At 52.1% G+C, this 15,780-nt stretch overlaps 7 protein-coding genes across 7 annotated transcripts; 2 read left to right on the forward strand and 5 right to left on the reverse strand.

Annotated features, from left to right (window-relative positions):
• Positions 1-351: 351 nt before the first annotated feature.
• Positions 352-1,667, reverse strand: ATNIH1004_009016 (PQ-loop repeat-containing protein; the record flags this gene model as incomplete). Its single annotated transcript, XM_033573617.1, has 5 exons — positions 352-498; positions 568-626; positions 694-743; positions 829-1,433; positions 1,548-1,667. The coding sequence occupies 5 exons, from the start codon at positions 1,665-1,667 to the stop codon at positions 352-354; spliced, it is 981 nt and encodes a 326-aa protein (XP_033424169.1).
• A 330-nt stretch (positions 1,668-1,997) lies between these two features.
• Positions 1,998-4,217, reverse strand: ATNIH1004_009017 (transcriptional repressor TCF25 family protein; the record flags this gene model as incomplete). Its single annotated transcript, XM_033573618.1, has 1 exon — positions 1,998-4,217. One exon carries the CDS (start codon positions 4,215-4,217, stop codon positions 1,998-2,000), a length of 2,220 nt encoding a protein of 739 aa, XP_033424170.1.
• A 359-nt stretch (positions 4,218-4,576) lies between these two features.
• ptcF (type 2C protein phosphatase ptcF) lies at positions 4,577-6,515 on the forward strand (the record flags this gene model as incomplete). Its single annotated transcript, XM_033573619.1, has 3 exons — positions 4,577-5,265; positions 5,326-6,342; positions 6,404-6,515. The coding sequence occupies 3 exons, from the start codon at positions 4,577-4,579 to the stop codon at positions 6,513-6,515; spliced, it is 1,818 nt and encodes a 605-aa protein (XP_033424171.1).
• Positions 6,516-7,532: 1,017 nt separating this feature from the next.
• On the reverse strand, positions 7,533-8,343 carry ATNIH1004_009019 (uncharacterized protein; the record flags this gene model as incomplete). The annotated part of the gene is made up of 2 exons (XM_033573620.1): positions 7,533-8,108; positions 8,158-8,343. 2 exons carry the CDS (start codon positions 8,341-8,343, stop codon positions 7,533-7,535), a joined length of 762 nt encoding a protein of 253 aa, XP_033424172.1.
• A 457-nt stretch (positions 8,344-8,800) lies between these two features.
• Positions 8,801-9,799, reverse strand: COX18 (putative mitochondrial export translocase Oxa2; the record flags this gene model as incomplete). Its single annotated transcript, XM_033573621.1, has 1 exon — positions 8,801-9,799. One exon carries the CDS (start codon positions 9,797-9,799, stop codon positions 8,801-8,803), a length of 999 nt encoding a protein of 332 aa, XP_033424173.1.
• A 358-nt stretch (positions 9,800-10,157) lies between these two features.
• Positions 10,158-11,953, forward strand: ALG11 (alpha-1,2-mannosyltransferase ALG11; the record flags this gene model as incomplete). Its single annotated transcript, XM_033573622.1, has 3 exons — positions 10,158-10,498; positions 10,564-10,699; positions 10,772-11,953. 3 exons carry the CDS (start codon positions 10,158-10,160, stop codon positions 11,951-11,953), a joined length of 1,659 nt encoding a protein of 552 aa, XP_033424174.1.
• An 870-nt stretch (positions 11,954-12,823) lies between these two features.
• Positions 12,824-15,219, reverse strand: crzA (putative C2H2 transcription factor Crz1; the record flags this gene model as incomplete). The annotated part of the gene is made up of 2 exons (XM_033573623.1): positions 12,824-13,821; positions 13,896-15,219. The coding sequence occupies 2 exons, from the start codon at positions 15,217-15,219 to the stop codon at positions 12,824-12,826; spliced, it is 2,322 nt and encodes a 773-aa protein (XP_033424175.1).
• Positions 15,220-15,780: the final 561 nt, after the last annotated feature.

The following is a 15,780-nucleotide window of genomic DNA, read 5'->3' on the forward strand; positions in this document are numbered from 1 at the left end:
TGCATTCTCTGTATAACTATATAATCTGTGAAACACCGTCGGTTCCTAGTCCCTTCAGGTGTGATTCTCTTTTTCTTGTGTTTCTTGTATACCCACTGCCATCAACGCCTTTTTTTCCCCCTTGGGGCACAAAATCTAAACCATAAAACCGCGCCATGCCCATCCCAACCCTTCAACTTTTGAGTGTACAAAATAATAATAGAGCATGAAGACAAAGCATTCAACTTTTACGATAGCCCCCACAAGCAAGAGTCGATCAACTCGCGCAGATCACGTACAGACACGATAACCGGTTAGCGCCAAAGGATACAGTATTTAAAAGAAAACAGGGGGAAGAAAGAAACACTGCCTTTATGCCACCGCGGCAGTCGAATCTGTCACGGCATAGAGGCGAAACTGTATGAAAATAATAATATCTTCGATCATGGTCCCTAGGGATCCAATCAGCCAAGGAATATTCGTGACGACGTAATTTTTCTCCGTCGAGTGGCAGAGGATCTAGACAAGAGTCAGTTGGAAATCGTTCCCCCGTCATGAGATTGCAAGTCACTGGGTATTAGGACTCACCCCGGCGCCGTAGGTCAGGTTTCCCATTAGGGAGAGAATGAAGAACAACAGCGAAAGACCTGGATGGATACTGCTTGTTAGTAGCTGGTCCTCTTTGACATGCACAAGCGCTCAGGAGCACATTACCTTCGCATGACCTGTCGTAGTAGTTCTTGTAGATTTGCGGGAGACGTGCTCTGGGAGGTGTCAGTCTCTATAAGAGTTCAAAATATGATTCATAAGTTGGGAGAATTTGAAAAGAGGCGTGGACGTGCAACTCACCCGAGATAGCAAATGGCACTGAAATATCCCACCAGTTGCGCACCAGCTGCCATATCAACACCACCGTTCAGATCCTGAGGAGCGGGTTTCCAGACTCCCGACTGCCAGGCGACCGTCCACCCGGCCATACCAATCACACAGATAGCCAGCACACTGCTAAGATTCTTGACCCAAGCCTTCCGGCCCGTATCGTTCTCCTCAATGATCTTGGCCAGCGAGTCGTCAGACTGTCGGCCATGGCTAATACTGTCAGCCCGTTGCGCTGTCCACGAGCGACGTCGCGAGGCATTCGTGCTGCTGTCCGGGAAGTTGTCGCTGAAGCGCCGGCCCAGCAATGGAGTTGTTGGGTCGGGGGTTTCGACGGAAGATCGGCGTCGATAGAGAATTTCAAGGCGAGAGTTTCGGGCCTTGTAGTAGAGACATTGACCAATGAGGACTCCGTCAGCGATACAGAAGTAGACCGCGATGGCAATGATGACGGGAACCAGCCTGGCCCAAACACCTCCGATTAGGTTGGCGACGTCTCCGACAAACCAGACGAACAGGAACAGGAAGGAGATGGCTTCGGCGTTGCCATTACGGTAGTTTTCGATGAGTTGAGGCACCTGTGCGAGGATTAGTATGACTTCTCTCTCTCTCTTTCTTTAATTCGTTAATTCTTTTTATATTTATTTTCATGTTTTGTTCATTCCTCCCACCGTATATCAGAGTCAACATACCAAGAGAAATATCCAGCAAGTTAACGATATCGAGCCCAACAGGCCCGATGCCGCTTCGCGCGGTGTCAACGGCTCGGTCTCTCCAGGCGCTATGCTGGCTTGCGACCAGAGGAAAGGCATTGTTTCTCAGGTGGCGCGAGAGACGAACTGTACCGGCTGGACATGGACGATTATGGTAGGAATCGACTGAGGTGGAAGTAGAGAACCAGGATGAGGTGCACGAAAGTAGTGAGTCGAAAGGGTTGATGACTTTTTTTCCGTGTCTCATTCCGGAGGATGACGACTGAATCCAGAGTTTGGCTAATTAACTGCTAATCAATGACTGCGGGTGGGTCCGTCGTAGAGAATGTTTGACTAAGCGGGAATGACTTTCATTCTTTCATTCTCTTCTAGCTACTGCTATTCTCAAGAATATGGTATATCGTACACCATTGTTACAGTTCCGTCGAATCACTCCTCTTCATCCTCATCGTACTGCTGCAGTTGCAGCTCGTCTTCCAGCATATCCACCACCATCTCCCCCATTGCCTCCCGGATGGACCCGTGTAAAAGCCTCTGGCGCGCATCTGGCAGCACCGCGTCAAGGGCATCCACATACTCCGTCAAGGGAGAATAGTCAACTACATCCCCCCAATTCCCTCGGTCGACGCCGTATTGTCGGAGAAAAGCCTCGAGGGTGAATAGGCCGTCGCCCAAGAGCCATTGCTCCAGCAGGGGCTGTTGCTCGGCAGTGGGATGTTGTGGACGAGCCAAATCCCTCTCGCGTTCGCCCTCGGCGAGTCCATCATCACCGGCCGCCTGGTCCTCCCCCCGTTGGAATCGAGGGAAATGCAGGGCGCCGTTCTGGAGTTGGTCCAGAAGGACTTGAAGCCATTGGGGCCGACCCACCTCGGGCACCTGAGACAAGTACGATGGGGTGGGATCGGACTGCTGCCGGAAAGCGTCCGAATCGTACGGGGGAAGGGGGTCGGACGCCGATATCCGTCCTGAGATAAACCGGCTGGGCAGGTGAGTTGTGACGCGAGGGATATCAGAAAGAACCACATGACGGGCGATATCGAGCGTGATCTCGGGCGGTTCAACCGGCTCTTCCTCTCCATCCAGGGTGTCGGCAACCTCCACAATCAAAGAGACGGCCTCGGGCGTGTTCCAGAGATCCTTGGCTCGTGAAATGTAGAGTTCCATGAACAGTTCGTGGGCATCCGTAGGGGGCATCTTACCCCAGATTCGCTTGGGCATGGGCTGGATGTCGAGTTCATGGGCCAGTTTGCAATACACCCACGGGTAGCGCGACATAGACCGACGTAGTTGTTCTCGACATTCTTTGGGCTTGCCCAACCGGAGATAAGCCAGCGCCAGTGAGCATTGGATGTTCGGCAGCGAAGACCAGTCCTTGCTCAATCGTGTCTGCGTGCAGAGCTCAACAAAGTGGGAATATTCTCGGCCCCGAAGAGCCAGGTTATCGAGGAGGAGTCGGATACAGTACGGATCATTGGCGTTCAGCCCCAGTAACATCTTGGCCCATTCGTACGCCGTCCTCCACGTTCCCTTCATACCAAGGTTGGCGATATACCGCCAACCGACCAGCCATAGCTCCCGATTCTCCATATGAATAAAGTCCAGCTTGGCTTGGCCTTCCTTGAGGCGGATTCCGAACGACGAATGCGTCGAGCGACCAATGTTAAACAGGGCCCGCTCGAGGAGATCAGCTGAGACGGCATGATCCCCTTGGTGTTTGGCGATTTCCGACACCTGTAGAAGGGTCGAGATATGATACGGATTGTATTGCAGGAGCTGGATCATCCGTTGAGGATCCATCGATTCAACACAAATGTCAAACTGCCGCTGCACATCCAGGTACGAGGCGTTATGAAGAATCCGGTACACAGTGGCACCAGTCTCAAGCTTCTCTGCCAGCTCCATGCCGAGACCTCCACTAGAAGCCCGAGGCCATTCGTCCTTGCCTTGCATGAGGACGTTCCGTCGTAGTGTAACCCCAGCCAAGCTCTGTCCTCGACTCGCAGGGCTGTATCTCCCTGAAAGCGCCTGGCCGAGATCAATGGTTTCGCGGTTCCGGTCTCTCCTACGGCCTGTGCCGGAATCTTGCTGGTCGAAATTCTCTAACACCACGTTGCCAAACAATCGGCGCATTTCGTTTGTCGCATTGAGAAACTTCGGCTCGATCGCGAGCAGGTCCTCGGGAGTCTTTGCAAATGAAGCATCGCGGGCAGCTTGTGTCGACCCGGCCGCGGAGGTAGTAGTTCCTGAAGCGAAATGTCGAGGGTCGACTGCCAGTTCTTTCAGTGCTCGGTCAATTTCGTCTAGCTCTCCATCCTCCAACTTCGTAGATGCCAGTCCGTCTGCTGCATTTTTTGTTGATGCCTTCTTCTTTTTGGTCTTTTTCTTTTTCTTTGAGTTGGTGGGGTTCGTGGGTACGATTTCTGTGGGCACGCATTCTGTGGGCTGTATCACAGGCTCTTGGATGTCCTCGTTGGAGCCTTGATCATCTTCATAATCATCGATGTCATTTAGAAGGTCAAAGGTGTTCAATTTCGGCTTCGACAACCGAGCGGCCGGCTCATCGTCGCTGGAGTCGTGCTCTTCGTGCTCTGCCTGCTGCAGTTCTTGTTCGCGCAGCTTCTGCAGCTTGCGAAGGGCGCGGGAGGACATTCGGATCCGACAATGGATTAGAGAGGGCCTGCGACTTGGTGAACTGAAAGAGAAGAAACTGTTCCTTTTCTCTGGCAGAAGGTCTGCTCTGCTCGATCATCAGTCATCGACTCATCCTCCGTTTGGAATCTGGCGGGGGATGACGATATAGCCTATTCAGGACTAGTTCTGTATTGTCGTACTAACGTCACCGTACCGTATGGTATTGTGGTCACTTGATAGTTCTGCCTTGATGCCTGCATGCCTTACTGCCTGTCGCTCTCTGCATGGAATAGCATCATCTTAATTCCTCCTCCCTCTTTCTCTCTCCAGCGTCGCCGGATCTCCCCCTTATCCGTCGCTTCTCCCCCGCCGATCCAATGCGACGTGCGGCTCTTCAGGCTTTCCGTACTGCTCGCCGTGCACCAGTATGGAAAGTCACTACTAGGAAACCGTCTTCAGTGTCGTTCTCAAGCACTCGGCCATTCGGCCTTCGCCCGTCGTCCGCCGGTCACTATCCGCCCTTTATTTCTGCACCGCTGCAGTCCTCGATGCATTTGCGCAGGTTATCCATTGCAGTGATATCCACCGTGGTTGCTTCTGGAGCCTGGTACGCTTATCAGGGCAACACGTCGGCACCCACCCCAGTGGCAGGTCTTAACGCCACATCTCCATCGCAGCTACGCTCGATCGCGACGTCCGGTGCACATGCTGAGGGCTCCTCCGAACCAACCCGCCGAGCTCTTCTGGTAGATAATGATCAGTTCTACACCGCCACCCTCTCAGGAGAACAGCCTCTTTTCAAGCAGACCGACGATTCCGACCGACGAGTGCTCGAGATGCTGACGCCGGAGCAAGCCACCCAGAAGTTGAGGAAGAACGAGGAGTCGTACCTGGTGAACCGGGGCAAGGGAGTTGTCCGTTACGACGTGGTCCAGGTCCCCAGCAATTCCCCCATTGAGGATGACCATGCTGAAAAGATTGTTGAGGTGCCTTCGACTGTCGCGGCGGTCAAGGAAGGTGAAGCCAACAGTGATTGGATGTTTTGGGCGATATTTGATGGGCATTCGTAGGTTGTCCTTCTTGTGGAAATTGAGAACTGAGCCGTGTCTAATCAACGTCTGTTTAGTGGCTGGACAACCTCAGCGAAGCTACGCAACGTTCTGATCTCCTACGTAGCCCGGGAATTGAATTCGACCTATAAAGCTGCTGCCACCGATCCTTCCATTCTCTCCCCTACCTCCAGCGCCGTGGACGCCGCCATCAAGCAAGGCTTCGTTCGCCTCGACAACGATATCGTGTACGACAGTGTCAACAAGGTGCTCAAGTCCAACTCGCGGCGAATGGCGGCTGAGACGCTTGCCCCCGCTTTGTCTGGTTCCTGTGCCCTTCTTGCTTTTTACGATTCACAATCACAGGACTTGAAGGTGGCCTGTGCCGGTGACTCCAGAGCTGTCTTGGGCCGTCGTGGTCCAAACGGAAAGTGGGCGGCAACAGCGCTCTCTGAAGATCAGACCGGCGGCACGCCCTCTGAGATGAAACGTCTACGAGAAGAGCATCCTGGCGAACCCAACGTGGTACGGAACGGACGAATTCTGGGCCAGCTTGAGCCTAGCCGTTCTTTCGGTGATGCATTCTACAAATGGAGCAGAGAGACGCAGGAAAAGATCAAGCGACAGTTCTTTGGACGGACCCCTCACCGGCTTCTGAAGACGCCTCCGTATGTCACTGCCGAACCCATCATCACGACCACCAAAGTCGAGCCCAGCAAAGGTGATTTCGTCGTTATTGCTACCGACGGTCTCTGGGAGATGCTGAGCAACGAGGAGGTGGTTGGACTGGTCGGACAGTGGATTGAACAACAGAAGCTTGGCGCTATGGACGGAACCAACAAGGGCTGGCTACAGGGCTGGCTGGGATTTGAGAACAAGCAGCTGCCCGTGGAATCATTGAAGGAGACGGGGACGGAAGGCCAACGTCGCCCTATTCGTCAGCAACAGTACGATATCTCAGGTGCCGCTAGTCGTTTCACCGTGGAAGACAAGAATGCTGCCACTCATCTCGTCCGCAACGCTATGGGCGGCAAGGATAGGGACATGGTTTGCGCTCTCTTGACCCTTCCGAGCCCATATTCTCGAAGATATCGGTAGGTTACCGCCTTACATACACTTTGTGATCCGACGAGGAACTAACTAATTCTCCTTCAGGGATGACGTAACTGTCGAAGTGATCTTCTTCGGTGAAGGCCCCGACACGCGCAGTATCTCGATCAATGAGGAAGCCAGTGCGTCAGAGGAAAACGTCAAGGCCAAACTGTGATACTAGTTGGTAGAACCCCTTTTTTTCCTTTTCTTTTTTTGGTTTGTCTGGAAAAGGTCTCATGATACCTGCTGTTTCAGTATTTTATGGTAGAGAATATCGAGTAAGAAGCTGGCGTTTTACTGCTGTCCTGGTTTATTGCATAAACATGCTCCTAGAATAATTTCTTTCTCTTTCTACCCCCTCCCCTTCTTTCTGTGAATAACTTCTCTCCCAATCTTTATGTCCCAATAAAAACAGGAATAGTCACGTGGGTGACAAGGAACAGAACTAGGCAGTGAATGCACGTGAGCAACTATGCCCTGAGAAGAAGTAATTAATATTGTTCGTGCTGGATAAAACCACCAAGACCAGACTAAGATTTGTATATAATATAATCTTAAAGAAAGAGAGCAATATAGTATAATATTACTATTATTACAAAATATTTACTATATTTAATAATAAGTAACAAGCAAAGTATAGAGAGCAAGTCTATAGAGGCTAAATTTATCTTGCGATATACTTACACAATGTTACCTTATAATAGGAGAACAAACTACTAAGAGTCTTTAAGATATTAAAAGGATATAGCACTGCCACACTAGAAGATTACTTCACTAACAGGAGGTATCTACAAGGTTATGTTGCGTCTCCACTAGGGAACCTCTAGTCCAGATAGTGCCGTCCAAGAGGGAGATCACATCGTTGTGGAACAGGAAGAAACAAATAGCAAGGTTGTAGTCACTGTATTTCTTGTTCCTATATTTCTCTTTATCTGTCCTCTCTTCTCTCCCGAAGTTACTTTCTTTCTTCCCAGAGTGTTATTAGTCCTAGATTGTTTCTTTTCTTCTTTCCTCTTTCTCTCTGCCTAGCCAGTTCTCTTCTCCTGCTGTTTCTATTGCTAAGAATTCAGGATTATTATTTTTTTTTTTATTGTTATTAGTTTTGTTGGCATTTAAGGCATCTCTGTTTTGTGGAACTGTGTGGTGCGTGTTTGTGATATCAAGTAATCAAATAAATATGTATGTTCATTTTTCATATCTCCAATGTTGCTTCTTGCTGACAGACACAGCAATCATGTCGGCCCATCCCACCCATTCTCTTAACGATGATGAGAATGACATAAACAAGACCAATGCTCAAAATACCCAAACTCCTAGCCACAATGACCACATGAACGCAGTTGTGTGGTTGATCATCGCCTCCTCGAGAGGCCAGCTCGCTGACGCGGTGATGAATCCGGCTCCAACCAACGGTCCTCTCAGCCCTCCGGCCGAAAGGGTGGTTGTAGCTATCTGTGCTCGACGTCTGAACCAGGGCGAGACGGACAGGATTAGATACGTCCGCGAATGGAGACACCGCCCCTGGGTGGTAGAAACGAGCGCGAGCAGTACCTAGCGGAGCGACCCAGAGCCCTTCCGGCTCATCTCGATAACGAGCCCAGTCGGGACATGTCGGGATACCTGGCCTGACCGTGGCGACTCCATCATGACCACTTCCTCTGGGCTTGCCGTGGAACTGTCCCGGCCATCGAGCAACTTCAAGTCGTTTTAACTTCAACCCTCCAATCCTGGAGTCTTTTGTCGCTGACCGATTGAATGGGGTCAACGCCTATAAGCAAATCACCTATCTCAACACTTATTTCCCCGGCGAGACCTACTCTCTGCAGCGTGCCGTGGCGAGAGGTGTGATTTGCGAGGCGGACATTGACCATCCTGAGGCCCACGGCGGTTTCCAAGAGCTGGACGTAGAGCAACACAACCCCGGTGAACCCGAGTATCGTCAGCCCGTCCTGCCTCGCTTGGATCATTTGACTGGAGTTGTCTGGACGACGCGTATCTGGCATTGTACTTGGGAGCCCATCCGAACACTTTCATTCGTGACTATGACTGGCTTTTCGCATACCCTCTGAGCAAAGAATTTATTCGCCTGCGAATGGCTCAGATCCCATTTTTGAACCTGACCTCTGCCGAACTCCAGAGGCAAGTTGTGCGTCGCGAAGGATACCCTGACTGGACTCCCGTTAGACTCTCTACTATCAGAAGGTGATCAGGCCCTAAGTCCTCTAAACAACGGTTGAACATATTTTGTGCTTTCATGTGCAGATAAACGATCCGTGATGACAACACATGGGTCGGTTGCAACTTTCGAAACTTTCGTTTCTTTCATTCCATTTTCTTTCAATTTGCAACTTTCCCAAAGTCACACCAAGTGTTTTCTTGCTCTTTGTCTTTCCCTTGTCGAAATCATTCCGTTCTAGGTCAAAAAAAAAAAAAAAAAAAAATACAAATAAAAGGGCAACTTCATTTCTGTTTCACAGGCTTTTGTTGTCCTAGTGGAGCATATCCGATATAGATCTGCCGCCATGGTTTAAGGGGTTGTCTGACAAGCATATACTTTTCCAGAATAAATGTCTGCAACGTGGCAATATTCGTACTACTAATCCAGTAGATCATAAGCGCCGAAGGCATCTCATATAGATAAGATGAAACGCCAATATTCAGTGCCAGAACCTGAACCAAAGCCCTGATCCCTCGCAACGTAAGATTCTTAGCGAGTTCCATCCGCGGCAAATCAGCCAGTTCCGAAAGTGTAGGAGCCTTCCAGCCCATACGGATATTCAACAGGATCGAGAGCGTCAACGCAGCCGGAAGAATCCCCGTCGAGTCACCTGCCAGCAGGTCAGGAAACCAGAGAGCACCCTCCGTGGCTAGCGAGGGCTCAACGGGAAGAAGGGGAGTGATGTCCGTTTCCACGGAAGACGAAAACCGAGAGAGCAGATATGTAGCGAGTCCCTTGTCGTTACCAGCCATAGCTCGGAGGCTTTCCATCACCGAGATCCACACGGGGATCTGCAGGAAATTGACCGGTTTCCAAAACCGAGCCACGTTCCATCGTCGGTGCAAGATCTGCTGTCTCTCTTTGACCCTTTGTGCTAGCTGGCGCATGGCGTCTTGGGGCAGAATGGGCGAGTCAGTCGAGACATTGACCTGCTCCCGGATAGAATTCTGGTAATACTTGCGCCAGGAATAAAGCAAAGGTGTCAGATCTCGCTCTTTCCGGGCTTGGATTTTGGTATACACCTGCAATGGCATTGCGACTGTCATGCGGACAATCAGTGCAGTCAGCGGGATAGACATAGCCCAAGGGAGGCCACTGCATGAATGAACAGCATGGATGAACCCTGATGAGACTTCCAGGACCTCAGTGATAAAAGGCGAAGGCCTTGTGGGGTGAAAATGTCGGATATGCTGAAAGGCTGTCTTGCGCGGAAAGCGGAACGAGCCATGGAAGGATCTCATGATTGGCACTTTTCAATAAAAGAAGATTGAGAACAATAAGAATGTTAATACTAATACAGAAGAAAGGAAAGAGACAGATATAACAGGAGAAACTAATGATATAGAACTCCCACACGGACGCAATGACAATGCAAGCGAACGATTAGTCTTGAAGCTGCTTGGGATCTAGCAGAAAACAATCACTGACACGTGATTCTCACGTGTAATCAGACCATACCTATTACTGTTACTGTATATACAATACATACATACACACACATACCGTACGTTATCGATAGGGGACAGTCGCAGTTGCCTCATCACTTTCTCAAATCCCCCGTCCGCAAGTTCGGATGGCACAGTTTGCTCAGTGGTCATGATGCTGTTTCTACTCAAGACCCTGATTACGACCCTCGCCCTCCTCGCCACCTGTGCCCTACTCCCCCAGCTCCCCCTGGGTCTTCTCCGCCTCATCCTTCGCAGTGTCGGATGGGTCATCCAGAAAAGAACCAAGGCTCGAAGAGACCTTATCCTCTCGCGCGTCCAGGTAGAGGATGACGAGGTTCGATCGAAACGGACCAAGCCATCGTCCAGTGGTTTGGGAGAGGACGAAGATTGGGAAAAAGTCGATTCCTCCAGCTCCAGCTCCGGGACAGCTGGCCATAACCCCTCCGGAGATGACGAGTGGGATGGGATTATAGGCTTCTTTCACCCATTCTGGTATGGCTGACTGGTCTCTCCTTTTTCCTCTCGTTTGTTCACTGCTAACCATAGGTCGACAACAGTAACGCAGGCGGAGGGGGAGAACGGGTGCTGTGGGAAGCTGTGCGAGTCACCCAGAAGCGGTGGCCGAAGGCCACTTGCGCCATCTACACCGGCGACCATGAAGTCACAAAAGCAGCCATGCTGGAGAGAGTTCAAGTAAGTAGGCAGACGACTCTGTTGCTGGTGTCAACCTGACTTTCTCACACGTTCGCGCCCCCGTCTTTCTAGAACCGATTCAATATCCAACTCCATGCACCAACGGTGGTGTTGATGTATCTCACCACCCGTAGATATGTTTTGAGTAGTATGTATCCCTATTTGACGCTTTTGGGCCAATCTCTGGGTTCCCTGGTGGTGGCCTACGATGCATTCACTCTACTGGTGCCGGATGTTTTCATCGACACGATGGGCTACGCCTTCGCGGTAGCCTTCTGCAAGCTGCTGTTCCCCTCCGTCCCGACAGGCGCCTATGTCCACTACCCTACAATATCCACCGACATGCTGCAGTCCCTAGACGATACAACTGGCGTCAAAGGAGTCAACTCCGGCGCCGGGAAGGGCCGGAGGGGCCAGATCAAGCGGAGCTACTGGCTCGCATTCGCGCGCCTCTACGGTTGGGTCGGAGGCCATGTGGACGTCGTGATGTGCAATTCCTCCTGGACATCGGCGCACATCCGAACGATCTGGGGCCCCTCGCGGCGCACGTCCACGCACCCGAATCCCACCGTCGTCTTCCCGCCCACCGCGGTGTCAGAGCTCGAGTCGACCATCACAGTGGACGCGGAGACCGAGAAACTGCGCGCCCCGATCATCCTCTACATCGCCCAGTTCCGTCCCGAAAAGAACCACCCACTGGTTTTGCGGTCGTTCGCGCGCTTCCTCGACGAACGCAGCAAGAAACCAACGGCGGCATCGCAGCCTGAACCGAAACTGGTGCTCATCGGCTCGGTGCGCCATGCCAGCCCCGACGAAACCCACATCTACAACCTGCGGCTTCTGGCGCACGAACTCCACATCCGCGACCAGACCACCTTCCTGTGCGACGCCGGATGGCAGACCATCCTTTCTCACCTAGGTTCAGCCTCCATTGGCGTGAACGCCATGTGGAGCGAACACTTCGGCATCTGCGTGGTGGAATACCAGGCCGCTGGTCTGATCAGCGTGGTGCATGACTCTGGGGGCCCGCGCGAGGATATCGTTGTCGACCTGGACGACGGCGCCACGGGATTCCGCGCATCTACGGAGGACGAATTCGCCGCAGCGTTTGAAATGGCCTTGGCCCTGCCCAAGGAGGAAAAGGTGGCGATGAGGTTGCGCGCGCGGAAATCCGCTCTGCGCTTCACCGAGGAGGAATTCGGAATCAAATGGGTCGGAGAGGTCGGCAAGCTCGTCCGCATGCGAGCCCGGTGACGTTTTGAGATGGGACTTTATCTACTCTATCTATTGACTTATATCTGGCTTACTTTTAGATACTACCTACACTACTAGATGGTGGTGTTTCTTAGATTTAGACTCCTACGCAGATGCTCTCCGGGAATGGAAGCTTTAGATGCCATTTTTCAACTGCAGATACCCACACAGTTTGTTGTAGTAGCTAGTCTAGCCCACGTTGTGGGTAGATCTCGCTAGAATAAAGTCGCCATAACAGTCTCCACTAAAGATTCCATTCTAGAGAGGCATGTTGACTGGGATGGATGCTTCTATTGCTCGGACTATTTATTTTTTTCTCTCTCCGGTCCAAGTGACACTCCAAGACATAACTCCGAGTAGATGTCAACGAGCATAATATCTAAAAAGAAAAAGCAAGAAATTCATTGCCCCATTTGAAGAAACACTGCCGATGGAGATTCCCTAGGGGTATGACGACTCATTGTAGACACATAACGACGGTCCGCAGTCCTTGCGGTCCGAGGGGGAATCAAAAAAAAGAGATAGACAAAAATGACAAAATATTGCTCGAGACAACATCGATCGAAGAAAGCCAAGGTGAAACAGCATATAAACGAATTTCAACCTGCCGTGATCTGGGTGATTCCTGTTCTCCAACCTGTATCACCAACGCCAGAATCCCTCTCTATAGAGTAACCAAAACCCACTACAACAGACTCGCAATCCACGAACTTAGGTATAGTTCCCATACCACCAATATAACGCAGAAAAGAAGATAAAAGATAAAAAAATCTCCGTGTAAAGAAAAGGCAATAGTAGATCGGAAAGCGGAAGAAAAAAGGGAAAGGAAGAGTAGAAAAGATGAAGCGAGCAATCGGCGGTAAAACATTGTCATTCCCTCCATTCTGGGTTGCCATAGCTGTCTCCCGGATTGGCCCCTAGCATCTGGCCCTGATTGTTGACTCCATACAAATTGTCCTGAGGACTGTATCCTCCACTCATGCCGGAGACACTACTCATGGCGGACTCGTCGTCTTCAAACCCGAACTCGCCACCGGAGCTGGCGTCAAAACTGCTACGGCCGCCAATATCACTCGGATCATCCGTCGAAGCTGCGATTTGATCCCACTGGAGCGTTTGCAGGGCGGGATATTGCGCCAGCAACGCAGCAGGAAGAACGAAGCCACCCGCCTGCTGCCCATCCATCCCGGATACCATGAGTGGGGGGGGAACTGGCTGCAAGTGCGACTGCTGTTGTCGGTCCATCATCGACCGCTCTTGCGACTCTTCATCGAGTAATGGTTTGATACATATGCGACCGGCTTCCGATCTGAAATGACGGCCCAGTGCATCAGCTCGAGCAAACCGGCGGCCACATCCCCACTGCCCCCCACGGGAAAGATCCCCACGACAGACAAACTTTTTCTCTCCGGAGTGCAATCCTTCGTGCCGCTTGCGGTCATGCTGACGGGCAAAAGCCTTTCCACAGACGGTACAAACAAATGGTCGTTCGTCCGTGTGAGTGCGCAGGTGGGATCGTAAATTGTAGGCTCGGGTAAAGCGTTTTGGACAGAGATGACACTGAAACGTCGCGGGATGCTTCTGAACCCGCTTCGAGTCATTGGGGCTGGCGCCCGGTCGCTGGGGGTCTGCAAGGCCAAGGATGTAGTTGCGGCTGTCAATGGAGGATGTCGACAAACGTCGGGATCGTGAGGGCGATGGATCTCGGGAACTGGGATTGCTTTGCGGCTGACGACCAATAGAATCAAAAGGTGAGAGCGATCGTGGTGAAGAGGGGGCCAGAGGCTCCAAGCTACTCGTCGTTGTCGCGGGACTCCGTGATCGAGATGCAGGGTGAGCATACGGATCGGACTTACTGCGCATGCGGCCTGCCGGGTTTGGTTAGCCTGGCTATTCCTTGGAGCAATATTAGGTTCTTAAGGGGAAGGGGGGGATCACATACGCATTGAAGGAGGTGGACTCAACGAGTCCAAGTCCGTTGCTGGCTTAGAGTGAGGGAAAATCGGGTTCCGAGACGGTGGCGCAAGCTCCACATTAATAGAGGGCGGCGCCATCTGAGAGGCTTGTCCTATATCTCCCCCAGCCGGTATCCCCTGGGAGACGTTAACAACGCCATCTGCGCCGCTCCCATAAACGTCATTGACGGACGGTGCAGGGTACTGTGGGTGTTCTGGCGGAGGGGAAATATAAGGAATATTGGGGATCAGCTCCGCCCCTTGCTGGGGCATCAGTTGCGGAGAAATGTAGGGACTGTGTCCTGGGCTGATCCCATGCGGCTGACGCTGGTCCGACAAGGTAAACGACTCAATTCCAAGCGCTGCATTGTCGTACAGCCCGGGATCATTCTGAGGCGCAAGCAGTGGGGAGGGGTTGTTCTCCACGCCATCAAAGGATTCATGCTGCGACATATACGGCGAGTGAGCGGCGGACGATACCTCCGACACCTCGGACGGAGCTCGCCGGTGGCCTTGGAAGGCAGCGTTCCCCATGACGGCTTGCCAATCTGATTGCGAACTGCTGGTCAGGTAGGTCGCTGAGGCGGGATCCAACGAGGTATGGCGAGAGTGCTGCGGGGTGTAGAAGGTGCCCGGGGTGGAACTCAGAGGAGAAATGGGGCTCGGGGAGGAATGGTGCGGGTGCTGCTCTTGCGGGGACATCTGTGGAGAGGCCGAGGGATGAGGCGAGATCTGGCCGACGAGGTCGGCAGGGTTAACGCCATGATTAACCGGTCGGTGCATCTGGGGGTCCAGCATCAGCGAGGAGTCGTACTCGGGAGCGGTGGTGCTGTTGGGGCTGTGATTCGGAAAGGCGGAGAAGTCGTATGCAGCGGAATCTGAGTTCAACAAATTGGAGAAGTTGTCTTCGGATGACGACTGGCGCGGCGGATGCTGAGACAGAGGGATCCTCGCCGAGTGGTCGAATTGGTTCATCAGTCCAGGTTCGAAGGACTGCGGCAATGATAGGCTGTGGGGAAAGGACTGATCTGGCGGGGATAAGGTCTGCTGTGCGCCCGGTGGAGAGAGGTAGCCGCCGGAGCTGTAGGTGTAGGAGTCGGCGCTGGGAGAGTTGGCGCTGGGGTTGTTCTGAAAGGAGGGCACGGCGACAGATGGATCCAAAGTCAGACCAATCGAAGGATGGCTGTATTGCTGCTGCTGTTGTTGTTGTTGTTGTTGAGGGTGATGGGGTTGGGCCGACGGGCTGACACTGCGATTTTTAACCGCCGCCGGAGATTGGCCCGAATCCTGAAAAATCTCCTGTGAAGCCATCGCGAGGGATTGTATCCCAGAATAGATACCACGCGAAGCAAGGCGTAAGGCGAGACAGGTTTATCAATCGGGTCGAGCTAGCGAGCAAAAGGTCCAAAAGAGGGCGGTGGGGGAGCTGGCTGATAAAGAGAAAGGATGAGAAATAAGAACGATGGAAGGACGAAAAAGATAGGCAGAGAGGGGCAGTGACAAGTCGCGACGAGCGATGGTTGGCAGGAAAGAAGAGGGAAAATTAAATTGGTGTCAGGCCAGGGTTTCTTGCAGCCGTGGTAGACAAAACGCAATGTGGATGAGGTGGAAAGTGCACCTTGCAACTCAGCCTCGCGCGAGTATCAGCAATCGGGGCTCTGGAGAGGGTTCACCATCTCCAACCAAGAGACGAAGGAGGAGGTATTTATCTCACTATCTGGGATTGAAGGATAGTCAAATTTCCTCCTTGATCTCCAGGAAGGACGTGAGATGATAATGGAGAGTTGATGATTATCACGAGAGAAGAGAGAGGGGGGAAGGAAAGGAATGAAGAGACTCTCTATCCAGGAAAAGTACGGATTGTCCCGTGCC

Source organism: Aspergillus tanneri (genome assembly GCF_003426965.1).
Source record: "Aspergillus tanneri strain NIH1004 chromosome Unknown AapTan_6_pilon_pilon_pilon, whole genome shotgun sequence".
Classification (NCBI taxonomy): domain Eukaryota; kingdom Fungi; phylum Ascomycota; class Eurotiomycetes; order Eurotiales; family Aspergillaceae; genus Aspergillus; species Aspergillus tanneri.